General features: G+C 47.1%; 1 protein-coding gene across 6 annotated transcripts; it reads left to right on the forward strand.

Moving 5' to 3' along the window:
* LOC135368749 (synaptotagmin-15-like) lies at positions 1-25439 on the forward strand. Of its 6 annotated transcripts, XR_010414864.1 has the most exons (9): positions 5650-6010; positions 13681-13837; positions 19343-19579; positions 20131-20261; positions 20328-20461; positions 22085-22246; positions 22427-22541; positions 22606-24089; positions 24153-25439. XR_010414864.1 is itself a non-coding variant. In XM_064602242.1 (8 exons), exons 1-8 carry the CDS (start codon positions 284-286, stop codon positions 22932-22934), a joined length of 1392 nt encoding a protein of 463 aa, XP_064458312.1. In that variant the 5' UTR covers positions 1-283; the 3' UTR covers positions 22935-24134. The 6 variants fall into 6 exon arrangements, 5 of the variants coding, with proteins under 5 accessions (XP_064458312.1, XP_064458313.1, XP_064458311.1 ...); XM_064602242.1 differs by lacking the exons at positions 5650-6010; positions 24153-25439 and adding an exon at positions 1-410 and having other exon boundaries at positions 22606-24134; XM_064602243.1 differs by lacking the exon at positions 24153-25439 and having other exon boundaries at positions 5647-6010; positions 20137-20261; positions 22606-24134.
* Positions 25440-25611: the final 172 nt, after the last annotated feature.

Here is a 25611-nt window from a genome sequence, read left to right on the forward strand (position 1 = left end):
AGCTGTGCGGCGACCCAGTGAAGGCTTCAGCACAGATGTGACAGCTCCAGGTCGCATTTTAACTCGCTTCCCCCTTTCACCTTCGTATCACAGCACCATTATCCCTGTGCATGCTGCTATAGCGCATGCACCCTGAGCGACGACGGTCTCAACCTGTGACGTAGCCTCTATTTACACAACTGGATCAATTCACCTGTTCTGTGATGATGCGACATCGCGGCCGAACTTCACGGCCGAACTTTTTAGGCCTTGATCCACATTTCTGTGCCACCGATCTGCACGCATGTCAGTTCCCAGACGGTCACTGGAATCAATACTGCGCATAAGGGACGGCGCCTCGCAGATATCAGCTGTCACATCACCTGGATGTTGCAGTGATGGCATAACGGAAGAGAGAACGCTGGGCTTCGGTAAGTTTGCAACATCACCCAACTGCGCGTGCGTGTGCATACGTGTTCCGTTTGCCATAAGGTTAGCGTTATTTGGCGTGCTTGTTATCGTACGTCGGTCAGGAGTTCCACGAATACTTAAAACGAAGGAAGCACGTTGCAAAGTGGGGTGAGTACGTTCAGCTTCCTCCCTTGCGCCTGGTTGCTGCTATACAGGGTGTCGTTCCAATGGAGTTCCCGGTGTTCCGTAAGCTGTTGTCCCAAGCTGTATACTTGCAAGCTGTTGTGTCTCGCTGATGTCGTTCCTCAGTGCAGACATCAAGTAAAGGGCATATCTCGGAATTCGGTTGTACCGATTCGAGTATGTCCGTTCACACCATTCTCAGACGCCCATAAAATGTCACATATGTTTCACGTTTTGTGTATAGTTTGTTTGGCGCTCTACTATTTGGTGCCCATCTATACAACTTCGCTGTTGGTTAGGAAGTGCTGTGATGCATACTCATGATGCTATTGGCTGATTTTGAGATTTAACTTGTATTCGACTGTAGGTTACGTGCGGACGCAAATGATGCAAAAGCTCGTTCTGCAGAACATCGTATAGTGTTTGAGATAAATAGGAAGAACAAACAGCATATGTTCATATGCGATTTCGGTTTCATGCTGCTGACGTAAGCATGAGATACTGCATCTTGCCTCCTCTCACTCCTTCGCACGTTGACAAGTCCGCCAATCGGTGGTGGTGAAAAGGCTCGCTTCACCACAGAGGTGGACAACGACACGACTAACGCCCTTGGGGAATGTGCGTCCTGGGCCGACTTCTAAGGGAACTGTGCCGACATATGTCTGAAAGCGTTTGAGGAAGACCCAGGGAAAACCCCAGATATCAAAGCCGGCACCAGGGGGGGGGATATGTTTGTTAAAAAAGAGGAAAGGAAAGGGCAGCCAGACGGAGGTCGGCTTGCTATTCCAAAAAAATGAAAAATGGGGGAAGAAAAGAAAAAGAAAAGACAAAGACGTAAAGAAAAGGAGAAGAGAAAAGGGGAAGAAAACAAAAAGGAAAAGAAAAGGGGAATATTTGGGGATTCGGACACGGGTGCCTACCAGTCTCGACGTGACATGGCCAGCACGCTAACCACTGAGCCACGCGAGCTGGTAAGCCAATCGGTGGTGGTGGTTGTGAAAGGGCTCGCCGTTGTAAGCCAATCGCAGCACTCATGGCCAAGACGTCAGCCAATCGCCGCAGGCGAGTTTGAAACACAGACTTTCTGTGCCTACCAAGTGGTTGCCCATGATGGCAGCTCATTTTCACGGCTACGTTCACTGAAAGTAACCTTTGGCTAACCAGCTGGCTAGCCTTTTCAGTGACTTCCTGCTTTCATCACCGAAAGTAACGGCGTGATTGGCGAACTCTTAATTGTTACGGTACGTCGCTCAATCGATCAGGCTTTTGTTTCCAGGTGGTGTTGAATGAATGCGATTGAAGGCTGTTTCCTGGCTGGTTCGCGGCAAAGCGCAAAACAGAAGGTCATTTTGCTAACAGTGACTGTTTTAAGGTAACGAGAGTTTCGGCAAAAAAGAAAAGAAAAAGTTGAAATGATTGGTGAGGAACTTCATTGTTTCTTCTTTTTTTTTTTTTTTTTTTGTTATGGTGGCTGTGAGCATCCTAAGTAAGTACGCGACAGCGCTTGTTTAGTTTTCGTTTTGGTCCAGGCAGTTTCTTATAGTGAGCATGGAGCCAACTGGATCTCATCGATGAAGACGTAAAAAAGAAAATGAGAGAAGTCGCCTACTTGTCATTTGCCTTGGAGTCTGTCAGAACTAGGAAATGCCCGCATAAGAAGGGGGAGGGGAAATTCTCGCAGGGGCCTACTTGTGTCATATGCGTTTCCATGTGTGACATGTACACCTTTGGTGAAGTACGATGCGCGACGTCCAATTTATCTTCAGTAGAAAGGCTTGTGTGCACGGCATCCTTACGGAGACGATCATTTATTACATCGTGCTTAAGTAAGGCAGTGGAACATCGTGTCTCTGACGTTACTGTATGTTTTTTTGTTGATGTTGCGCGACGGCAAGTGGCGGTGTTTCCGCCCAGGAGATGATGCAAGGAGTAAGTGAGAAAGACAGATAGCTAACTGTTTCTGCATATTGCTGTTTTAATGAGATAGCAGTTCTATTATCGTCTTACATTTCGCTACAATGTGTTCATTCGTTTGGAGTGTTGACTTTATTGCGGTTGCACCTTCTACATATGCCATACTCAACAATACCATACCGTACTTTACAGAAGCCGGTATGCGGAGTTCATTGGAAGTGATTAGAAGCGATCTCCGTACTTTTTCTTGCTAGAGAATGCGATTCTGAATTCAGCATTTTAATTTCAGTCAGCAGCCTGTGTATCGTTCTTGTTGTTCCTTCTCTGTCAGTAATGACCTTTGCTTCTTTTTTGTACCTGTTTGTGAGTATTGTAGTATTAATGCAGTATGCGCAAGGGGACCGTCGCTCAAAGAGACAGCTATGTAGTAGGGATGTTTTCATCTGGTACATCAGTGACAAAGGAAGAAAAAAAAAATCACCTCACCTTGTAATTGCAACCTTCGCCTAAGACTCTGTTGTGGTCACACAAAGCGGCTTGGCGTTGACAATAACCGAATGATAAGAATGACGGTCAAGTGTTCCAGAGGTAGAGTATAGTTTCTATTCAATGTAGTGTTTTATGGGATGTTCTAAGTTTATAAGTCCAAAGTCTACAGAAGCGACAGGCCAGAAATGGTGTCGCCTTTTGGGACACATGCCCGAGCATTGATTGTGACTATAGGGTGCCTTGACAGTCGCACCCTACGGCCCTCTGGGTCTGTACGCCCTCCACTATGGCACTAGACGAGACACTGCTGAATCGTGGCTATCCCCGGACGTTGCGTACTCGCGCTCTTTACCTACGGACAGCGACGAGCGTCAGTACCTAGATCGCTTTTTTTAACACAATGCGGTCGTTAACCAGTCGATGTTCAACGGCTAAGGGGCAAATCGCTGCTGCACCGCTGCGGTCTTGGTATGTAGCCCTCGACTCATGACGAACATCGAGCTGTTCCGTGATGCCCTCCTAAGGATCTCTCGTTGACCAAACAGCTTGAATGCAGCACACACTCTTCATATTCGATGGGTTGTCCTCAGTGCTGCCAGTGCAGAAGCACTACAGTTGGGAGCCGTGACCTGTTTTGCCATCTGTTACGAGAGGCTCGGCAACTTGCAAGTGCCATCATTTCGCTGTGCCAGCTTTACTGCTTCGAGAGTAGAACTGTCCTCTTGATTAAGTAAGCTGCTAGCGAAAGTTTCTGGCTATGTAACGTATATGAGATCCTGGCCTGTGGGTCATTGTCTACTCGAGCTCCGAGGGGCGTATCGTTTGTTATAGTCGTGCTGCCAGGGACGTACTATACATGTAGTTAAATCTCACCTGCAGTGTGAGTTCTGCGTGGAAAGGAGTCGAGAGACTGTCTGCCCAGTAGGGTCACTAGCGGCTTAAGTCTTAAACGTTCCGTGAATAGCCCTCAGTCCTTCCAGCGGTCCAGATGAGAGCTAGCACTTCCTCCTGCGCTTGTGCGTAGCGGGCTTCCGTCACGGTGAGCGAATGAACACGTGTCTGGATCAGGTCTCCACTTGGCTATCTGTAAGGAAGCTGCCCCGAGTCAGAAGAACAAATAGACTGGTGGAAGTATAATGCCGAGTACTTCGTCTTGCACTTTGCTGTGCGTCTTCAATAGCAAATTTGTTCTTTGAATTCGTTCAGTGCAGTATCGCAGACCCACTAGGGATGTCCTCAATGGAAGTTGGGAGCTGGCGCAGCGGTAGCAGAGGGGTTTGAAAGTAAGCTTCCAGGTGATTGGCCATTTCGTCAAGCGCTCCCACCGTATTCTGGAGCATGAGATACCGAATGGCTACAACTTTTTTTTTTTATCGAGAAACCCACATCCCTTCCTGATGGTCCACCAAGGCTACCATTTGCTTCCGCGTTGAGCATCACGCTTGCCTCTATGGGTCTCTGAAGCACGTACCTGCTTGGTGGCAGCCAAGGTCGTGCTGAAGACTGGGAGGTGGTGGGTTCGAATCCTACCGCCGGCTGTGCTGTCTGAGGTTTTCCCTGGGTTTTCCGAATACTTTCCAGGCGAATGTCGGCACAGTTCCCCTTGAAGTCGGCCCAGGACGCATCCCACTACTAATTACCCTATCCCCCACTCCTTCCTGCTGTCCTCACTCCATCTGTCCACGTCTGTACATCGCTCATACCACCAGTTGCTTCGCGGCGCTAGCATGCAATAAAAAAAAAAGTACGTGTTTGAAATGAGGGTCATGAGTCATGACCTTTCTAACCTTCTCTGAAAAACGGGGATATCGTCCGTCGTGTTTGCCACGCCAGGTATAGAGAAGCGATAATTTCTAATATTCTTCTATACGTATTGGGGGGAATTGTTCTGGAGCGGGTGTGATGCCGAAGCGTGTGTAAATTGATCTCGTGGAATCCGAACCCTGCGTCCAACTTGCAGAGTACGACCTCATTTCCAGCAGCGTCCCTTCGGGCCGTGGACAAAGGTAGACGTTGCACTTTAGAACACGCGCATTGCCCCCCCCCCCCCCCCCCCCCCCCGCCCCCCCGGATCGGCGACTGGACTGAGGACCTCACGCCGCTGCGCAAGTACCGCGTTATCTGCGTTACCAAGACCAGTGAACATGAGAACGAGGCAAGCTTTTAGTCTTGCTTGAACACCTTCCCATCGCTATGATGTGCCGGCCTGTGTACCTGTGTGCTCTGTGTGTGCTTTTGCCTATAGCAATCTGTTGTTGTTGTCTCGCTGACTCCACTGACTGTCGACCCCTATATTCAGCGTCCTTCATCGTCTTATCATCAGGACATATACCTCATTCCGTCCATCGTGCCTTGGGATAGTTGGCCGCACCTCACGCAGCGAACTTCCCCATTGATCATCATTGATTTATCTGTTGTTGTTGTTGTTACCGTTTCCCGACACTATATATACGTTGGCCTTTTCTATGAATGGCATCGCACCGTTTATTGTTTGCTGACCTTTCCTCTGACGGACGCCTATAGCACATACTTCCATCGCTGCGTCAAGGGAACAAACAAGACTCTTTTCCAATAAATAATGTTCTCCGGAACAGCTGTTTCTCAGAAGATGCTGCCACCTTACCGCCTGCACCACAAGCGTGAGTCCGCGCAGCTGCTTCCCCTGCCACGTGACACCCTGTAAGTTCCCGCGTGGGTTCGCGCCGCGTTACGTTCATTCTTTAGGGCAGACGTGTGGTCTGCAGAAACTTACATCCACCATGTGATCGGGAGATCCGCCCCCTGATGGACACCGGTACGTACCGCGGGGATATGCTTTGTGGTTAACGCGACGTCGGCGGCGAACGACTATAGCGCTGGCTCGTGTTCGCATGGTTTCACCGTGGAAGGGATGTTCGAACAATGCAGCGCCCCTCAAAAAGTAGCGAATCCGTGCGGTATTCTCAGGCTGCCCAGTCCGAAACGAATGTTTGTGCGCATTGCACCACTGCGCAGAGCCCAATGCCCGACGAGTTCCATTTGTTCGGAGACGCAGGTGAGCCAGTATTTTCATTTGTGATCACATCGGTTGCGATGTTTTTTGTGCAACAGTACTTGCGCATAATTCCTCTGATTCGCGCTTTTGCTAATACCGGCGCATTGGTATAAGAATGAACAGGAAAGAACTGATGTTCTGAGGCTGGAACAACATAGAAGGGACAAATACATACAAAGCCTCAAAGCCTCCTACAGCTATAGCCAACCTTTTCAGTGTCTTTCATCTTTCATCGTATAAGAACGAACTGGTATAATTATGGGTGCTCATAATAAAACAACGAGTGTGATCACCAGGGTTCGTATTAACAGATGAAATAGCTTTGCGAGAATACTTTTTATGGTTGCGGAGGTGTGTTCCTGCAGAGGCGGGAATATTTCAAAGGTTAATTTTTCGCTTCGATATTCTCCATCTTTTTGCGCGCAACAAACTTAGCCCAAACAATTCGTTTTACTCCTTATACCATCCCATATGTTGGCCTTCCGAATATGTAAAAAAGTAATCGAAATTCACGAAGCTTATGGAACCTCTTTGCCTAATCTAACGTGAAATAGGCCGTGTACTTTCTCTGTAACCGCGATTTTTGTGTAATTCGTTAAAAGAACGAGACAGTGGAAGCACGACTGTGGGCCTCCTTGCGGCGGTGAAGAGCCACGTCTCATGCATCGTCATATATGTGCAGCGACCTGTAAAAGTCAACCGGTGTCGGCGTCCCGTGTCCAGCAACCATTCAATGCATGTGCATCATAGCGTTGTCTACAGTGAAAGCTCTGAAGGCGACTCAACCGTGGCAAATTTCAAATTGATCGAGCGTCCCAATGGAGAGTTAGAACGCGAACTGTACGAACCCGGTTTTGTCAAAACAGTCAAAATGGCGGACTTGCGAATAGCAGTTGAGACGCTCCTCCCCAGAGGGCGACGTGTCGCACAACAATGAAACAGCTGGTGCTGTGCGTCTGGAGAGCAGCGTCTCATCTGCTCTTCGCAACACTGCCATATCAATTGTTTTCACTACCGGGTTTTTATTTATTTATTTGTAATACTTCTGGCATGAATGCCAATGGGTTCACACATTTCGCAATATAACGCTGTACCGTGCTCACTCAATCAATTCGAAATTTACTAGGACTCAATCGCCTTCAGAGCTTAGACAGCACAATGATACATCTGCATTGAATAATTGCTGAACGCGGAATGCCGGCAGCGGTTCACTTTTATAGGTCACTACCCTGCGTGTGACATTTACGTGTACTTGCCGAGGCGTGAGACATCTGCGATCTTGAGCAAAACGCCCCATCTTTATACCCAGCTAAGGTACTGCTTTGTCCTCTCCGATGTCTTTTCTTTCCATGACTCTAGACTCTTTGTAAACCATACATGCCCTCTCATTGCGCCTCAGTAACTCAACTGCTCTAAGAATGTGCGTCCTGACAGTCAGCAATTATGCTGGTTCTTTGAGATTGTGATTCCATTTTTATTTCTTCTGTGGCCGCTCTTCTTCCAAATAAAAGAGTTTTGCTCTACTTTTGTCTACCACCCATTCGTCTGTACAGTTTCATTACGATTTTCTACTTTTTGTCTCCCAGTAAGACCATGTGGTCGCAGCTCGCCTTGGTGTAGTCCTCTACTGAACCTGGTAGTTCTACTTCCTCGACTGCTCCGAATTCCTTCATCTCTCGTAACAGTTCATCAAAAAACTGCGGCTCGAAAGCCGCGCTACAAGCTATCTCCGGACTTGGATTCCGATCGCCAAATTTTCGGCTTCGTCAGACTGCTAGAAGACCATCAACATCGTCAACATTCATCTGACTCCGATGGTAATATCTTCGAATGGGTTCTCTTGCTGCGGGAAATGAGGCGACGCATGGTTCTGCTGTCGTTGCCCCACGGCAATGATTGATGTGTATATACTGTTCACTTCAACTGACGCGAACTCGTCCCTACGACAGCTTACGAGAGATGAATTGCATCAGTATCGTCTGTCGTCTGTCTGTGGCGGCTGCAACGTGGAAGTCGTAGACTCTGCTATAGAATGTTCCATCCTCTTCGTGGTATGCATGAGCAGGGCCCGAGGATCTCCTCTGGCCCGGCTTCGACTAAATGTTGCTAATATACCCCGCTTTGGATGTACAAGATTATAGGAAAACTAACTTCTCAAATTGTTCCCACCTGTGGCACACTTGTGGAGAGTTTGTCATTTTCCACTGTGCTGCCCACGAATGACGACAGGTAGGTAAAGCTGCATCAAGACCTCTGAGCTTGAGAGTGCTGTACTTTGTCCTTGGGCGAACGCATCGTTGCAGTGTCTGATCTCGAAGCTCTTGGACATTTCCTCACGGCCCGGGGACTGGCCTCTCATCTTAATCCGCATTGCTCATTTTAGCTAGCAGCTAGCAACCCATGAATGAACCCGTTAGCAAGTCCTATATTTTATGACCGTCCTCCCTGCATGATTTCTTTCCTTTCTTTTACTTTTCTTTTCATGTTTCCTCCTTGCACCAGCGCATACTACACTGGAAACGAACTTTCCTGGCTTCTTCCTGGCTTGGCTAATTCCCGATTAGTTAGAGATCCAGGCCAAGCGTTTTGCTTCGTGGCTCCTATTGTGTCTCTTTTGTTCCATGCACTGCTACTACATTTCCTTGGGAATGCATGAATATAGCGGACGTCACCGCAATACACCTAAGGTACGACCACACTAAGACGTCGCACTATGTTTTCGTCCATGCGTATTCGCTATGACAGCGTGTCTCTGCGCATGAGAGGAGGTAAAGCGTAGGGATATCACGTGACGAAGCGTCTGTACGCTCACAGGGCAGCAATAAGGGAGGTGCTCGTAGGCTCAGGTCAAGAAGCCCTTCGCAATAAAGGCAATGTGAGCCTCACGTTGGGACATTATCCCCTCCCCAGGTGCAAGAGGAAAGAGAGAAACTGCGGGGCTGCGCAGACAGTTAGCCTGCTTGCGTAGCGTACTGATGCAGCAAAAAGGCATGTAGCTTCCTACCGTCCATGTACCCTATGTCCTGCGTGGTATACGTATGTCGTTAATTGTTTCCAAGACATGTCGAGTCTAATTGCACATTGTGACGCCGACGTTTGTACATTGTCTATTCTTTCAGGAACATACATATCGTATATATATCGTACATATCGTACATACTCGTATAAAAAGCGAAGTGTGCGTATAGGATGGGCCCCTCGAGCATGATTGATTGATTGCCTATTCTACTTAGTTAAAAGGCCGTTATATATAAGTTATTCATTAAGAGTTAGTTATAAGCAATATGTAGGTGGTATTTGACAAGTGACGGCTGCGATAAAAAGGCGCAAATGCACAGAGAAACATGTTTCGAACATATGTTTCGAAGAAAAACATGGGCTGTAGCGGTTGACGCCAGGTGGCCTCCCTCGCAGCTTTACGTCACTTCTGCGGCGTCTACAACTGAACGTCGCCTTCACCCCTGTGTTCCGGGTTAAGCTGGGTTACAGTAACACGGCGCTGTGCCCGTCTTGCCACGCCCCAGCTACGATTCCTCATATAGTCCAGGACTGTGACCCGTACACGTATGAAATCCGGGTGTTTCGACGCCAACTTGAGCTCCTTGACCGCAGATCATTCAGCTTGCCCAAAGTACTTGGCCCATGGAGCTGCCCTGCGCACCAGTGCAAGGCTCTTTTTCTGCTTTCGTGCAAGTCACTAGCCTCCTCTAGAGTTCTAAGCAGAACTCCGACCTGCCTTCGCTTCGGGCTCACCATTAATTCATCCTCTCATATAAACCGCTGTGAAGTGGGGTAGGGTCCTGTGACTACTACGGGGAAACATCCCATGTCATCATCACTTCTCCGTCATTTATTATTGTTGCTGTTGTTCTTGTGGCGGTTGAGCTATATTGTGCTTTGTTATATCACGGTCTACATTTGACGCCGTGTCCGCTGTTGTCGTATACAGTCGGGCGAGAAATGCCACCCCGGTACATCAATATATTGATGCTGATTGATTAATCGTCATCAACGTATCCGCTGAGCCGATACATTCATGGGCTATAGAGTTTGATAGATCAACAGTGAGATACTGTATAGCTGGGGGCGATCACGCCTCACGCCCATCCAGCGCTTTCCCAATTGAATTTCCGTCTCAGCTATGAAAGCAGTTGTACTCCCGAGACAGCCGTTACTGGCAAATATGCGTGCCGTCGAAAGAAAAGGAATAGCACAGCGTAACCATGTGTATAAGCAGATTTATTATAAGCACAGAGATAATATATCGAGTGAACTGCCCTTCATATCGTCCTCATACATACCACGCACACCACACATACCATTATGCAGTTTTACGAGGGGCGTTCAAGTCAAACCAGGACTTTCTGTCTCCTGAGTGTACAAATGGCTCCGGCTACTTCTTTTTCATAATTTTCACACGCGACAGGCCTCCGCCTTCACCACGTAGTGGTCCAAAGTTCGTGCAAAACAGAAGACACGTGCTAGACAAGATGGTCGACAACGAGGTGAGCGCGCACATCGAACAGCGAATTGTCATGAAGTTTCTCGTGAATGAAGGCGTAAAGTCATCTGAAATTCACAGAAGACTTCAGGCTCAGATACACAGATAATGGCCACGATACACTTAGCCGCAGCAAAGCGTTTGAGTGGTGCAAACGGTTCCGAGACGGCCGTACATCAGTGCAGGACGATCCCGGCCGGGGCGGCTCAGAGCCCAGTGTCAGAGTTCCTGAGAACATCCAACTTGTGGAGCGCCTGATCCTCAAGAACCGACGGATAACATGTCTCGAACTGGCTCGAAAGACGGATCTTTCTGTGGGAACGTTGAACACTATCATTCATGAACACATCCAGTTTCGGAAAGCCGGGCCTCATCACCAAAGGAGTCCTCCTCCTACAGGACAATGCACGCCCGTATACCGCGCATCTCACGACACGCACCTTACAGGAACTTGGCTGGGAGTTGCTGCCACATCCCCCTTACAGTCCAGACCTCGCCCCCAGCGATTTCCATCTCTTCGGGCCACTGAAGGCGTTCCTTGGGGGCCGCCACTTCAGCTGCGACGACGAGGTCAAGAATGCGATCCGATCATGGCTGCTACGCGTAAGGATTTCTACGCTGCTGGCATCCAAGCCCTCGTGAAACGCTGGGACAAGTGCATTAGTGCAGCTGGAGATTACGTTGAAAAATAAAACTAATTTTTCGCCTGTAAGTTCATTTTACTTTTGCGAAAAATGAAAAGTCCCGGTTTGACTTGAACGCCCCTCGTAAAAGGACATCGCAGGCAACGAGGATACGGACGCTGCTGCACGCCGGGCTCTTCAACTCGGCCCGGCCCCATCCCCCCCGCGCGTGACGTCAGCAGACCCGCGAGTAACCGTATGCCCTCGTTGCCCACCGAAAATTCGTCTGCTACGGCGCTTCGGGAGCGCCGGCTACGTCACGAGTCACCTGATTGGTCCTCCTATCGGGACTGCGAACGTCACGAAGTGACGTCAACTTCTCTCGTTCACTTACACGCTCTTTGAAGGAGTGGAAGGTTTCCAGAGATGCAAAAGCTCATAGGCCTCTATCTCGCGCCGCGGGTCTGCTGCGCCCGCCGTTCCTTCGTAAAAGTTACGTTGTTTGAAGGGCTTAAATATATGGCAGTCGTCGAAAGAAGCTAAATATCAGCAGAAATCGAACATGCACCTCTTGGTTGCTGGTAATGTGCACTAACCATTAATCGCCTTATTTGTTGCACAACACGCTGCAGGGGAAAAAGTTATGGAGGGGCCGCATATTTCACTGTGGGTCTTTAGAAACATTCTTGTGGCGTCAGGAGACGAGAACACATCGCGTGTCGTGCTTCGTCCACTTTTGTGATCGTTCGCAAAATAAAGCTGCCTCAGGATTGGAATCTCATGAAACGCTAGAAAAAATATTTCGAGATGGGATACATCAAGTAATATTTCGTCTAGTTATAGTCCGCATACCTTCTGCGCGATACTTTTTGACAGCTATGTTTAGCTGAGAAGACCCGCTAATATTTGAGGTTCAAGTATAGTGCAAGGTGTAACATAGTGGCATAACAGGTACAAAACTCGTAACAGGGCCGTAACAGAGTCCCTCTGTACAGGGTATGGGAGTTCTGAACAAAAATCATAGTGCCCAAGAAGAGCTCCTAATGAACTTTGCTGCTGGACGTTTTCGCAAGAGAAGGGGGAGAGAGAAAAAAAGACTACTAACCAGATAAATTGTAGACCACGTGAACTTCAGGGAGACTATAGGGTTCTTGGTTTTCGGGTTTTATGATTTTTCAAATTCGGGGGGAGGGTAAAAATCGGGTGCTATTTAATTTACACACGAGAATTCGTGGAGAAATCGGGCGCTACGGTCTCTGTTTGATATGTCAGCGGGGAATTTTCGGGTGAAACCAAAGGCATATGAAACAAGCCACTGCTGTGACACTGGGACGAGAAACAAGAATTTTTATATTTCCGCTCGGAACTGGGGCAGTGAATAACCGCGCTATTCAAACACATTGCCCGAGCTCCACAAAGCTCGTCTTTCACTCCTGCAGGAGGTGATTATAAAAGGAGGACGCCCTTAGTGGATAACGGCCATTTCCCCGAGGATGATGAAGAAGAAGAAGAAGGAGGACGAATAGGTTGTCACAGATAGCTCTCTTTGCTGATATTGTGATTCACTTTTCCGCCCGACAAGTTGAAGGACAGTAAGGATTTCGGGTAGATATCGGGTTTTACCCGAATTCTTGAAAACTTGTTCGGGGGGAACTGTCGTGAAAAATCGGGTTAAATCGGGGGCTTCGTTTAACCCCCCGAAAATGAAGAACTCCACAGAAGAAGGACAGAGGGGAACATCAGTTCTTGTACTGTGGTACGATGGGTTCCTCCTAAAGTTCAGCATATACCAGCTAGCCCAAACGAAGGAATAGACCTCTCCCTGTTTGTAAACAAATGACGTCATAGTGTTCGGCAGCGCCGCCAATTTGGTAGAGTTGAACTATACGCTCGAAGCTAGGGGCGAACAAGGTCGCGCCCGAAAGCCACGGTCTTGAGGGGATTACGATGGTCCCTGAAAGGGACGCGACCTTCGGCCCTACTTTTCTTTCAATAGACCTCTACCTCTTTGTAAACAAATGACGTCATAGTGTTCGACAGCGCCACGAGTTTGGTAGAGCCCAACTACGTTCAAAGCTATAGTGGTGAACAAGGTCGCGCCCGAAAGGCGCGGTCTTGAGGGGATTACGATGGTCTCTTAAAGGGACGCGACCTTCGGTCCTACTTTTCTTTCAGCGAACAACTGCCCATTCCTGGAAACCAGCTCTCCTTTTCCGATCTGTTTCGGTTTCGGTCTGTCTACCAACGTCATGATGACGTTTCTCGGGTAGAGGTTTATAGGAGGCAGCGAACGAGCGTCCATTCGTGAAACCCAGCCCACCCATTCCGATTTTTGTTTCGGTTTCAGTCTGTCTACCAACGACACGATGACGTTTCTCGGGTAGAGGTCTATTGTACAACGCGTGGTCGCGCACGCATATTTCCCCCTGTTACCATGCCCGTTTACCATCATCTTACATGGTATGTTCACCACACAATGGTACAGTTCACTGTACGAACATTCGTGGCATTTATCGCTGCAGAATGCCTCTGTCATGTCCTTCCAGGCATCTACCTGTGGGCGATCATAGGTTGCGGAGCCGGCATCGCCGTGCTTCTTATTTTCCTGGTTGCACTGCTCCTGCTGCTACGACGAAAGACTGCCAACGGGAAGAAAAGCTCCATCCGTGATACAGAGCAGGAACAATGCCGCATAACTCAGGGGTAAGAATGAGAGACGCAATCCCATCCAATTCATCATTCCAGCGAAAATGATGGCAGGCCGTGCAGCTCGTGCTCCATCATGTCCATTCTTTGGAAACCTTTGCGAGAGTGTATTACGAACGGACTGTAAAAATTATATTTCAGAGGTCATTGAATTACAAATACAACTGTACATGCTCATGAAAGGATTAGATTACAGTTACAACATCATAACTGAGATTTAATTACCATTATTCGGTTAGTCTGGAAAGTAATTGACTTAGACCGAGCTGCATCAATTTCAAATCAATTGCAATCATTTCAATGCATAGCAATTTTGATGGATAACTTTATCCTTCTTCAAAACAACGGTTTCGGAGACAGGGAGAGGGACAACACACATAACATTTTCATTACACAGCACAATCCATAACGAAAACCCGAGACTATATAGGGGAAAATAAATAAAAAGTTTAAGCCGCTATATAGATACTTCGAAAACCTCTGCAGCGGGACTTCGGAGGTTTTCGAATATATATTGGACTGTTGTCCGTTATGCCGTGTAGTGAGAATTTTACGTGTGTTGTCTCTCTCATTGTATCGGGTATCGTCGTTTTGTATGTGCCGTGTGCAGCAGCTTGTTACCGTCCTATATATTGCTCCTTTTTATCCTTCTTCCCTGACGAGCGAAGTACAGAAAGATTAATTGAGAGAGACAGAGGGAAAGTTAATTAACAGAGAGAACGCTTAATTGAAAGGACAAATGAAATGACTAGTGTAGTAGTAGTAGAAATCTATGCTTAGGACAAGGAGAAGAACATGCCTGAACTCAGGCTGCAGGAGCATCACAGAAATCTAGTGAACGCCTTAAAAAATTGCGCAGTAAAAGATGAAAAAAGAAACAGCCTTTCGCATGTGAGGTAATCCGACAGGTACATACAAATTGCATTACAAATTACTTGCAAAGTTAATTAAGGTGCAGTTGCATAATAGCGAAAGCAACCCAGGAGGTAACTACTTACATAGGACGTAATTACAGTAATTGGATAATTTGTAATTAATCACTTTACAGTTATCGCTATTTCTATTTCTTATGTTTTAATTCCCCCTAAACTTCCGCCCAAGTCTGGTTTTTCTTTTTCACCTATATATATATATAATCACGAAAAAAAAAGCCATTAAAGAAACAAGTAAATGACACTAGACGTGTTTGAAATTCAAAACTACAGATTAAGATGGCTGCTATGGCTGCACGCACGCACTCGCTGAGCGACCCCTGGTTTGCCAATTCCGAACGATGCGCAGCTACCCAGAGCTGACGAGCCACAAACACGGCGAAACACGTGTCCTCTGGTGCTGTCGCATCGTTCCGTGAGTATATATATACAGTCAACCCTCGATTTATGAACACCCTCGGTTCCCCGAAAAATCGTTCATAAATCGAAAATTCAGTTAACTGAGTACTATCGAGCAAATGCAACAGTATTTCCGAGTTGGGATTGTGTTTATAATGCCATATATTGTATAATTTTGCTTTTGACCATGCCTTCTGCTGTATTAATCTCACAAGAACAGACGTTAGCGCATTCACACTCTGTTTATTATGCAATACTAAATTGTTTAATTTTGCTTTGGACCATGCCTTCCGCTGTGTCAATCTTGGAAATAAGAGATGTCACCACATTCGCACTGGACTGGTCTCGGATTTCCTCCGCGATTTTTAACCTCCGTTTATTAATCTCCGGGTGACAGCGACCACCTTATTCATCAACTGAGGTCAGGAACACTTGGTCGCACCTTGTGCGACCCCGGAAAACCCGTTTGTTGTTCGGATTTCGAGGGATTAAGAACCGAGGGTGCAATACCTGGAAAACGTTTTGTCCGTTCAGGCGTCATTCATAAGACCACGGAATTATCCCTTTGAAGGTTTCTGTTGACCTCGGAACCATCCGTTCATAAATTGAGGGCAAAAACGCTGGGCAACTCCTAGTTGGTTCCCAGAAATTTTGTTCATTATTCAAATATCGAGGTTCATAAAACGAGGGAAAAATGAATGGAAAAAGTTTGGTTCCCCGTGCTTGTGTTCATAAAACGAGGGAATTCATAAATCGAAGGTTCATAAATCGAGGGTTGACTGTATATGTTTACAATTTGATCGTGCACTCAAAGCCGAGTAGAGCTGTTTCGTCCTACTTGGGACTCGTCAGCCCGGCGCAGGGAAGTGACACGATCTTGGGTCGGCACTAACAGTGCCTATTTTTCATTTGTATATATACAGTCAAACTCCTTTATAGCGAACACCTTTTTAACGAAAATACCACTACAGCAAATTTTTTTTTGCGGTCCCGCTGGAGCCTATAGGTCCAATAATAGACATCCTTTTTAACGAAAATACCTTTACTGCGAATTGTTTTTGCTGTTCCCTGAGTTTCGTTGTAAAGGAGTTTGGCTGTATATATATATATTCATAAGGCAAAACTTTACACAATCAAAACGACGTAAACCCCTGCCGACATGTGCAGGCGCGCGTCCATTTCACAGTGCGCAGTTCGTGCATGAAACGCTCAAAACGTTGGGTCAACTGTGATGACGACTTTTGGCATATAAATCGTGTGAAAGGTGTGACAAAAAACGGAACCTCGTCGTGAGGGAACCACTGTTTGACGCCTCCACTTTATGTCCACACAACGTTTTATGTCCGCCATGAATAGAATGCGACATAGGAAATTGATGCAGCGGGATGTCGGCGTCATATGTTCGACGTGACAAGACAATGCGGATCTGTGCATTTTGTATTTTCACATTGTAGGAGTCTATATGCGCGTCTTATGTGAACGCCGTTCCGCGGTTGAAATGAGGTTGCAAAGCTCAAGAAAAGAATAAGATACAAAAAAAAATTGAAAAAATTTAAACACAGGTCGCCCTGGACGACTAGCTGTTCCAGGATGCTTCACGCGTGAAAGCACTGAATGGTTTCACAAATTATTTCAGCACGTATGTCCTTGAGGTGGTTCGCCAGTGCGAAGCTCTCTTCTGCACTTCTTCCATTGTGTGAGCAGGAGCACGGGAAAGATTGATTACATAAAATAAAGTTAGTCGTCCACGTGACAATTAGGTATAATACTCAGCATTCTATAGTTCGCTTAAATAACGCCTTCTATGGAGTAGCCAGTCACGAGCGGCTGGGACTAACATCACCATAATTTTTTTACAGCGGTAGCCTCGGTTTCGGTTTCGTTTTCGGTAATGGAAAACAAGTTAAAAAATAATCTAAGCCTAATAAAAGCAGTTTTGACATACTCTGATATGCGTACGTTGTCCCGGAAAGTGTGGCGATTTTTTAACGTTTCCTGTCCCATTTTTGTTTCGATTTTAGTAATATCTTTGTCCCGCTAATCCCAGCTCTACACATCACCACTCACTCTACACATCACAAGGCAGTACTCGTCACTCTAGATTAGTATATCGGCAATAAAAGTGTCAGCACACACAACAGCTACCGCTGAAATTCGCGTTACACAACGGTCACCGTCCTGTGTTTTTTCTTTCACAAATTAATCAATCGATCAATATAGTTCGCTTGGCCAGAGCGAGTCATCCATCCCGAATAGCAGGTGAACCGATAAAAATTAGCCCCAGTAGTTCGCCAGACTATACCCAAACAAGCAGGGTGGGTGTACATAGTGCAGCCCACCGAGGTTGAATGTGAAAAGGTCCATCTATCGGTTCATATCGGCCATATAGGCCATTTGACCTTGTAAAGCTCCTCGGCCATTCAATCATCAAGCGGCTGCATTGAAAGCGCTCCTACGTTTCCTCGAAGAAAAGCATCTGATTGACATTTTGTGACTCTTTCTGGTCCCTCGTTTGTGACAAGTGTTCCCACTAGTTCGGGATGTTTGTCTCCAGCCCCCCAACTACTACGTTTTCTCCTTTTTTTTATTTATTTCAACTAACTGCGGCTAACTTTGACGTGACTTAAATTCCTTTTTTTTTTTCGCATCACATTGGTCTGCTTCGCTCTCATTGTTCGCATGCCGTTTTTCTTCCATTCTTGTACTTCACAGTTGCGTAGCGTACAATGCTTTCATTCTTTACCACATGTGCGCGCCAAGTTGAGAAGGGCAACGTACTGTCTGGGCTGCGCGTATGTTCGGTTTCTTTTAATACTGAGGCGAATAATCGTGTATCCGATTCGCGTTCCAGATGGAACATGAAATCGCATGTTGAAGCAACGCAAAACAGGCGAGAGTGGACACGAAGAGTGTTATATATTTTCACAGCGTTAAACATTCTACAGGGTACACTCTTAAAAAAGAACTTCACCTCATAGCACGCTCCTAACCAACCATCATCTCGAGTGATATCGTTATCTGCCCTCATTTGTTGAAAACGGGAGGCGTACGCCTTTTCTGTGACAATTATGAACAGCATAAGTGTCACAAAAAGGCGTACGCCTCCCGTTTTCAACAAATCAGGCCAGATAACGATATCATTCGAGATGATGGTTGGCTAGGAGCGTGCTATGAGGTGAAGTTGATTTTTAAGAGTGTAGCCACCTATAAAAGCTTGCCCATCCCGGGGCGCCGTTCTCACCAGTTGCACAATGCAGGTGGAAAATTCCTATGTTCGTGTGGAATTCTAATTGGTACGTTTAATCGTGGTCAATTTCGAACCGATTCAACATCATAATCCAAAGTTACAACCAAAAACCTCCGAACCCCTACGGGAAGACAATCAAGATGGAAGCCATGTTGGGTAAACTTTTATAGGTAGCCACCCTGTATATAGGATTCGAACTTCGAATCGAAGGAATGTCTCGCCGAATACGTTCGAGTAGTCCCGAAACTACGCGTAAGCTCGAAAACGCCGCAGGAGGCGGTGTTCAACAGAGTGCTGACTCATGCAGAGGTCTGCATACATGCTTGTGTGTTCTGTATGCATGCTAAGTGTTGTATATGTATGTGGTCCGGCTGCATAAGTATTCACTTTGTATTCGCTTCGGTTATGAAGCATTCGTTTGGTAGGCACTTCGGTTTTAAAATTACTCTTCGCACAAACCTGTTTAGCGCAGGTGAGGAAACGTGCTCATTAATGGACGACAAATACTCCAAAAGCATTATGTGAGGCAAAACATGAATAGTACTCCCTAAGTTGCTGGGGGCAGCTAAACTACTGTAGTTAATAGCTCTACATCTCTCTATCTATCGATATAGTTAATAATAATCGAAAAATAATTGAAAGTAGATTTACACCCGAGTATCAGATGCTCAGTACTTTTGGAATATTTGTCATCCATCCATACAAATTTAGAGAAAACATGAGTACCGCGTAAAATGATACGGGGAGCTAAAATACGCTATAAGGATACTTGTCCTGCACATCACGAGCAATGAACCGGGCTTATTGCACTGGTATAGAAAAAGAAAGAGCGCTTGAAATCCCGTAATCCTTCGCAATATTCCATAGACCTTAATTGAGTTTGACCGTCGTGCACTAGCCTATGAGCTCTTTCATTTCATGCAGTGCGGTTCGCCGCGAGTACTTACGAGGTCGGTCCAATGACGCCGGCCTGTTCGGGCCATTGTCACAACAAGGCTCCAGGAGCCCCATGGCACCTGGTCCCGATTCCATGCCAGGACTCAGCGCCGAAGCAGTGCAACCTGGACCTCGTTCGCCCTTCGTACGCTGGAACACCTTTTGTGCTCCCGACCCCTCAGGTTCCCACAACGAAAGTATGCCCTTCGAGGATGCTAGCTACAGGTGAGAAAATCATCATAAAGCTTCATGCAGAATAGCAGTAAACTACACGACCAAGAGTATTCTAAGTTTTAATGCCTTAGCATTAGAAGCCCCGTTTTGAAGAAAAGCCGGCGTCGTAACGGGGCGAGTGTGGTGTCCGTGTACAGCGGGGACACTTGACGGAGAAGAGCGAATCAGGCTGCGCTCCGCAAGCTGATTCGCTTTTCTCCGTCACGTGGAAGTGCGGAGTGGCGGCGCAACCGTCGCGGAGCTCGTCAGCTCGAGCCGTCGTCAGTTGCGCATCGTCTCTGGACGTGTTGAGCTGTCTTTTTTTACTGAGTTCATTGGGTCTTTTCCTACCGTCCCGGTTTGTCCTCTTCGTTGCCTTCATACTCAAGGCCATGTTACCCTCCTCGTATTTTATGACTCTAAAGTTACCAACTTCCAGAGTTACTGAGGACCGACTAATAAATTTATTTCGTAACTACTACGTGACAGGGAAGTATGGTAATATATAGCCTTCAGCTGCTTGTTGGCGAAACGAAATTAGACGGTAAATATATCTGTTTCAGACGCAGGTTCTCGGATGACGAAGAGGATACTGTTCCCCCTTGTACCAACGGGAGGCTCTGGTTCTCTGTTCTTTACAACGACGAGACAGAAGAACTGTTCATTCGAGTAATCAGGGCCCGGTACCTTCCTGGTAAGTTTACTCGTTGACATCCCAGAAACCGCTGGTTGACGTCTTACCTCTGTGTGTACCACCAAGGTCGTGGTCTTACGAACGCACCTCGTGATCCGTTTATTCGCGCTTATCTGCTGCCTGATGAAGAGAACTTCAGACAGACACAGACAAAGAGACGGACGCTGTGCCCAAGGTACGACGAGACCCTCACGTTCAAGGTACATATCGTACTATAGTCAGCAATTAATCTAACCGTCGTAGTATGCCTCTCATGTGTTTTAGAGTGAACGTGTGAATAGTAGGGACAATTTGTGGATTTGCATCCTGAGACAAGTACGACCATGAGCAAGACTACAGTGGTCGGCCCCTGAATTAAATTTTATGCACCTGGAGGCAGTTTAACGTGCGCTAAAGTCTCAAGACACTGCACCCCGTATAGTAAACGTCCCTCGCAGAGGACGCAGTGCCTAAGCAACTCGTACCCTGGCGCCAAGTTGCTGGCGTCCTCGGCTGAGTGCGAACACAGAACCTTTGTGAGCGGACATGCACGTATCCCGCATACCCAACTAATTCGTCTGCAAGTTATAAGGGGCTGCCTAAGGCTTTCTTTGACGCATTTCATGTCACACAGGACCCCTCTTTAACACAGCGTCGATATACAATGAGGTATCATGAACAGAAAATGGGATTCTTCGATACTACTGACCGAACGTGATGTAGGAGTACGTGCTTGAAAAACCTTGAGCTTGCGGAGACAGAAAAGGGACAACACGACGCAGGGTCTCAGTAACTGTTCTGAGGCTGAAACGGCTTACCGTTCGTTGAAAGAGGTCCCTTGGTAAGTCGTCGCCAAGCCAGCCGTTGCCGGTGTAGCGTAGTGGTTAGCGCACTCAACCCGCAATCTAGAGGTGTGCGGTTCGATTCCCGCCGCTGACTGGCTTTTTCGACGACAGCCATATTTCAATCATTCTGGCCGAACGTCTCGCGAATGCAACAACAACAACAACAATAAATGAAGGAGAAGTGATGATGACATGGGATGTTTCCTCGTGGTAGCCACAGGACCCTACCCCACTTCATCCTATGATTATGCATACACCTCGGCTTTTCAGGACTTCTTTTAAAGAGTTTCGTTGTCATCCAAAGGAGGAGCCCTTGATAGAACGGCGTAGATGCAGGCTAGCTAGTGGATAAACTCCATGATGGGCAAGCCTGAGCGATGGGCAAAGCCTCCGTGTTGTGTTGTTGACATGTCTTGCCCATCGCTCAGACTTGCCTGTCAGGGAGGAGTCCTTGTCGCTGACTCCTGTGTGCGCTCCCGACGAAAACTCTCAGACTAAAAGACATCACGTACCGAGTGGGGTCTCCGTATCCCGTGAGCTGTAACATTACAGATAAATTGACCAGAGACATTAACACGTACCCGTAAGAGAAGGAGCCCGCACGTGAGCGGGAGTGGATATCGAGAGAGCAATTAAGTGTGGAGGAAAGTCAGAGCGGGAACACCTGCGCTGTGAGAGAGAAAGCACTGCCTATAGTTGGCATGAGAGAGAGAGGGGTCATGCAACGCCGGATCAAGCCAATTCCGAAGCCATAGTGTGGGCAGCATATCTCTGAGCTTGGGGAAAAGGCAAGAAGACTAACATCAAACAAATATACGTCTGTTCGTCCTCTTGTCCTTCGTCCTGCTTGTCCTTGTCTAATTCTGACCACTCGCTAATGCTGCATACGTCACATTTACACCAGCTCTCTCCCATAATCCCAGTATGCTCCAAAGTGTACTGCCTTTTGCGACAAAGATATGTTCCACTGTCCTTTCAAATGGTCAACGATTGTTTCAGATTAATCTACAGGAAGCACGCCTGAGGACCTTGAGGCTGTCTGCTTACGACATTGACCGCAAGAAGATCAGGCACTGTCTGGGCCACGTGACTTACTCGCTTGAAGGGGCCGACCTAATTTCCAACGAGGAGATAGAAATGGATTTGGAAAACGTTCCTAAGGTATGTCGTGCACTGCGGCGCATCAACGCTTATGCTAATGTAGTTGACACCAAGTTATATGAGCGGCACTGTGAAACGAGAGTGTTATTTTGAATGTTGTAGACCCCCTAGCTCCTTCTCCACTCCTAGAGTGGAAAACCTCCCTACTTCATCGTCACAGTATGATTGTTGTTGTTGTAGAAGACGTCGAAAATTGGCGAAATCCACGTGTGCTTGACATCCAACCCGTTCAGCAACCGAGTGAAAGTGACAAGCATGAAACTACGGAAGCTGTCTTTACAGAAAGGGACACGAGGTAGGGAGTTGCCCACATGTGGGGATTCGTGTTCAAGCGTATATTGTTCACATATTTGACGCAGTGTACGTCAAGGTAAGCTTAAACCATGGCCGTAACGTGGTGAAGGAAAAGCGGACGACAGAGCGGCCAGCAGCACCGGACATCGTGGCGTTCAGCGAGGCCTTCTCGTTCGGAGTCGCTGGAAAGTACTTGGAGTCGTGCAGCCTCTGCTTCGTCATCATAGCCGTCACCGATGCAGGCGATGACGTTAGGCTGGGAAAAACTGCCCTGGGACCTTTCATGTACGCCAGAGGGGACGAACACCGACACTGGCAGGAGATGCTTTCCAACCCTCGTAGTCCAATCAGCAAGTGGCACGCGCTAGATCCCCCTTCGGAACCCGAACAGTAACACCACTTGGCAAGTCGTCGGTAAGCCGCGCCAGCGCAGCGTTAATGCTTAGCGCACTGGTACTGACCAGTACAGTACTCAACAGTCCTGTCCCCGAGAGGTGCAGGTTGGATTGCTGCCGCTCTCCGGCTTTTTCGACGACTGCCATATTTCAGCCTCTCACACTCCTGTTCGTACTCAGCCGTAAGTGGTCCTGGTGTGCCCGCTTCTGGAATGGAGTTAGTGCGTGCTCTCTGGAATTTCATTTCGATGAGCTTGTGATGACACCTCCGAAACGAGAGGGTACACACAAAAGGGTACACGAAATAATTAGAATCCTCGAAACTCATATTTTAGGTGATTACCGTAATTTCACGCGTATAAGCCGCGCCGCAGATAAGCCGCAGGACGCGTTTTTTGGGACGTTTTGAAAATTTTCTGGCAGATAAGCCGCACCCGCAGATAAGCCGCGGGCAATACGAGACGACTGATTTGTGCGACAAAGGAGACCATAGAGAAGGCCATAAACCCTGTGGTCCATACTCCGGGATCGGCACAGTGTACAACAGAGGAGGTCAGTTCTGGAGTTCTACCAAGATCGGATTGTGCACTTGTCGGGTGTTTTTCGTGGGCTGATGGGTCAGTGATCTTCCAGAAGACGTGAGTCACTGTCACCACTTTCCTTAAAGCTGCTTGGGGGAATGCACCAGGAGGATCAATCTACTCGAATGTGGACCCGTCCCAGTTACGCACTGTTCGTGCATCGGCAGGGCAGTGCTGTTCCAGAGACACTGCCGGCCCTTTCGTTAAAATCGGCGTATGGGGAAAATACCAGGAAAAAATAGTCATCAGATAAGCCGCACCGGTGAATAAGCCGCAGGGCGCCCGTGAGGAAAAAAAATCGCGCATAAGCCGTGGCTAATACGCGTGAAAATACGGTATAATAAAACGTGAGCGCGATTGGAGGTATAGACCTGAGGCCTCAAACTCAAATCGAGTCGCGGGCTGCGTTTACCTCTACGCCATGGAGTGCCACGCAGAAAAGATGTGATCGTACCGTAACATACCTGCAAAACTAAGAACAGGAGCGGTGTTCTTATCGTCAAGCCTGTCGGTGGTGCAACTCAATGATTCTGCTTGAAGTACAAAGAGAAATAAGCTGCCTTCCCAAATGAGGTATCGAAGAAATGAAGAGCACTGTCAATAAAAGTTATTTACGTACGACTGTGTCTGTTACAGCAGAAGCGCCGAAATCGACCTCTTCTTTTCGCACTGTATTGTAAGTATCTCTTACGGATCTAAATCCTGAAAAGTCTTTATAAAGTCCGTAATTCATCGTCTGCATGAGGCTCGATGTCCCGCTAGCAGAAGTTCGTGTACAAGGTCGGAGTATAGCTGGAAAGCACAGTTGTCAAGCTTGTGGAACACCGGAGGACGCAGAGCAGCTACTGGAGCACTGCTAAAGAGGCACAAAAGTACGAAAATTTCTTTCGCTCATAACTCACGAACGGTGCAACCGATGAAGTCCGTTCTTTTACAAATCAATCAATCCGTTCTTTTTGCGTTGTTGTCAAGGCAACTGCATCCTTCAGTCCACGACAAGAAATTTTTGCCACTTCAGTGCCCCTTTAGTTTCGCCTTCTGATATTCGACAATCCGGGTAACAGTGGATATGGCAAGGAGCCTATATAGAGGTGGCTCAACCACCTCTGTCTTTCTTTCGTATTTCAATCTCTCTAATGGAGCAATGCCAACTTTCAGCGTACCTATTTACCCACGCCGTTTCAAACGATATAAATAAATATGAGAGTACAGCGAAGCGCTCACAGCCTTCGTCTGACGTATTTTGCTGACGCAGGCTTTCCTGTATAATGTAAACTTCGTGACGTCTCGCTTTTGAAGCAGCTTCTAATTTTTTAGTACCCAGGTGTGGGCGGCCATAGTAATACTTTGTGTTATAGTACTAGTTCTTCTATGCTTTCGAGTGTTTGTAAAATGTATTATAATTCTCTAGAAGATATAATACTGATTTCTAACAAGAATAATGTATTTACATTACATAAAATGTGTGTAAGTATTATTGCCAACCCCTCAAGACGTTCTCACAAGACTTATTGTTTTGGATCCGACCCAAATCCAGAGTCATTTCACATAATACGATTTATAAGTTTATTTATTCTATACGAAAGATTGTATATGTTGTCGCTAGCAGATAGGCCATCCGATTGGCCATGGCAGGTTGGTAGCCGCCACATTGTAGGTCCTAAGGTTTCGACTGTCCAGGACTTCACCTACATCGCATTCACCGTGCATTGAGTGTTCCAAAGTTATTGTACTGTGTGAATATTATTTTTACAATAATCCGAGAGATTTCCCTGTCTTCAACGTCACTGGTATAATCTAGGTATACTAAGGTACTACTGGTATACTGGTATACTCGTTTTCGTTAGCTGGTATACAGGGTGTTTGCCCTAACGTGTCCAGAAATTATATTTAAAGCGAGAAATAAAAGAAAAGCAAGTGGTACTTTTCTGCTACTTGAGTACTGCCGGTACCACATAGAGGGACTTACATTATGCCAGTGATTTCGCCACTTCGAAGCTAGTGCCCTCTGGTGGAGTAACGTCAGTGAATAAACTCTATATTGCAGGCCGTTTGGGCCCTAGCAAGAGCGGTGTACAAACAAAACTATGCCTTC

The sequence above is a fragment of the Ornithodoros turicata genome, chromosome 9 (assembly GCF_037126465.1).
Source record: "Ornithodoros turicata isolate Travis chromosome 9, ASM3712646v1, whole genome shotgun sequence".
In the NCBI taxonomy this organism is placed as follows: domain Eukaryota; kingdom Metazoa; phylum Arthropoda; class Arachnida; order Ixodida; family Argasidae; genus Ornithodoros; species Ornithodoros turicata.

Excerpts from the sequence above, each read along its gene's own strand:
- LOC135368749 (XM_064602241.1), top strand. The coding sequence starts at position 5,878 with ATGCAGCGCCCCTCAAAAAGTAGCGAATCCGTGCGGTATTCTCAGGCT. Across the intron at positions 20,262-20,327 it reads CAGGGCCCGGTACCTTCCTG|GTCGTGGTCTTACGAACGCA; the intron begins GTAAGTTTACTC and ends TGTACCACCAAG. Across the intron at positions 22,542-22,605 it reads TTTACAGAAAGGGACACGAG|TGTACGTCAAGGTAAGCTTA; the intron begins GTAGGGAGTTGC and ends TATTTGACGCAG.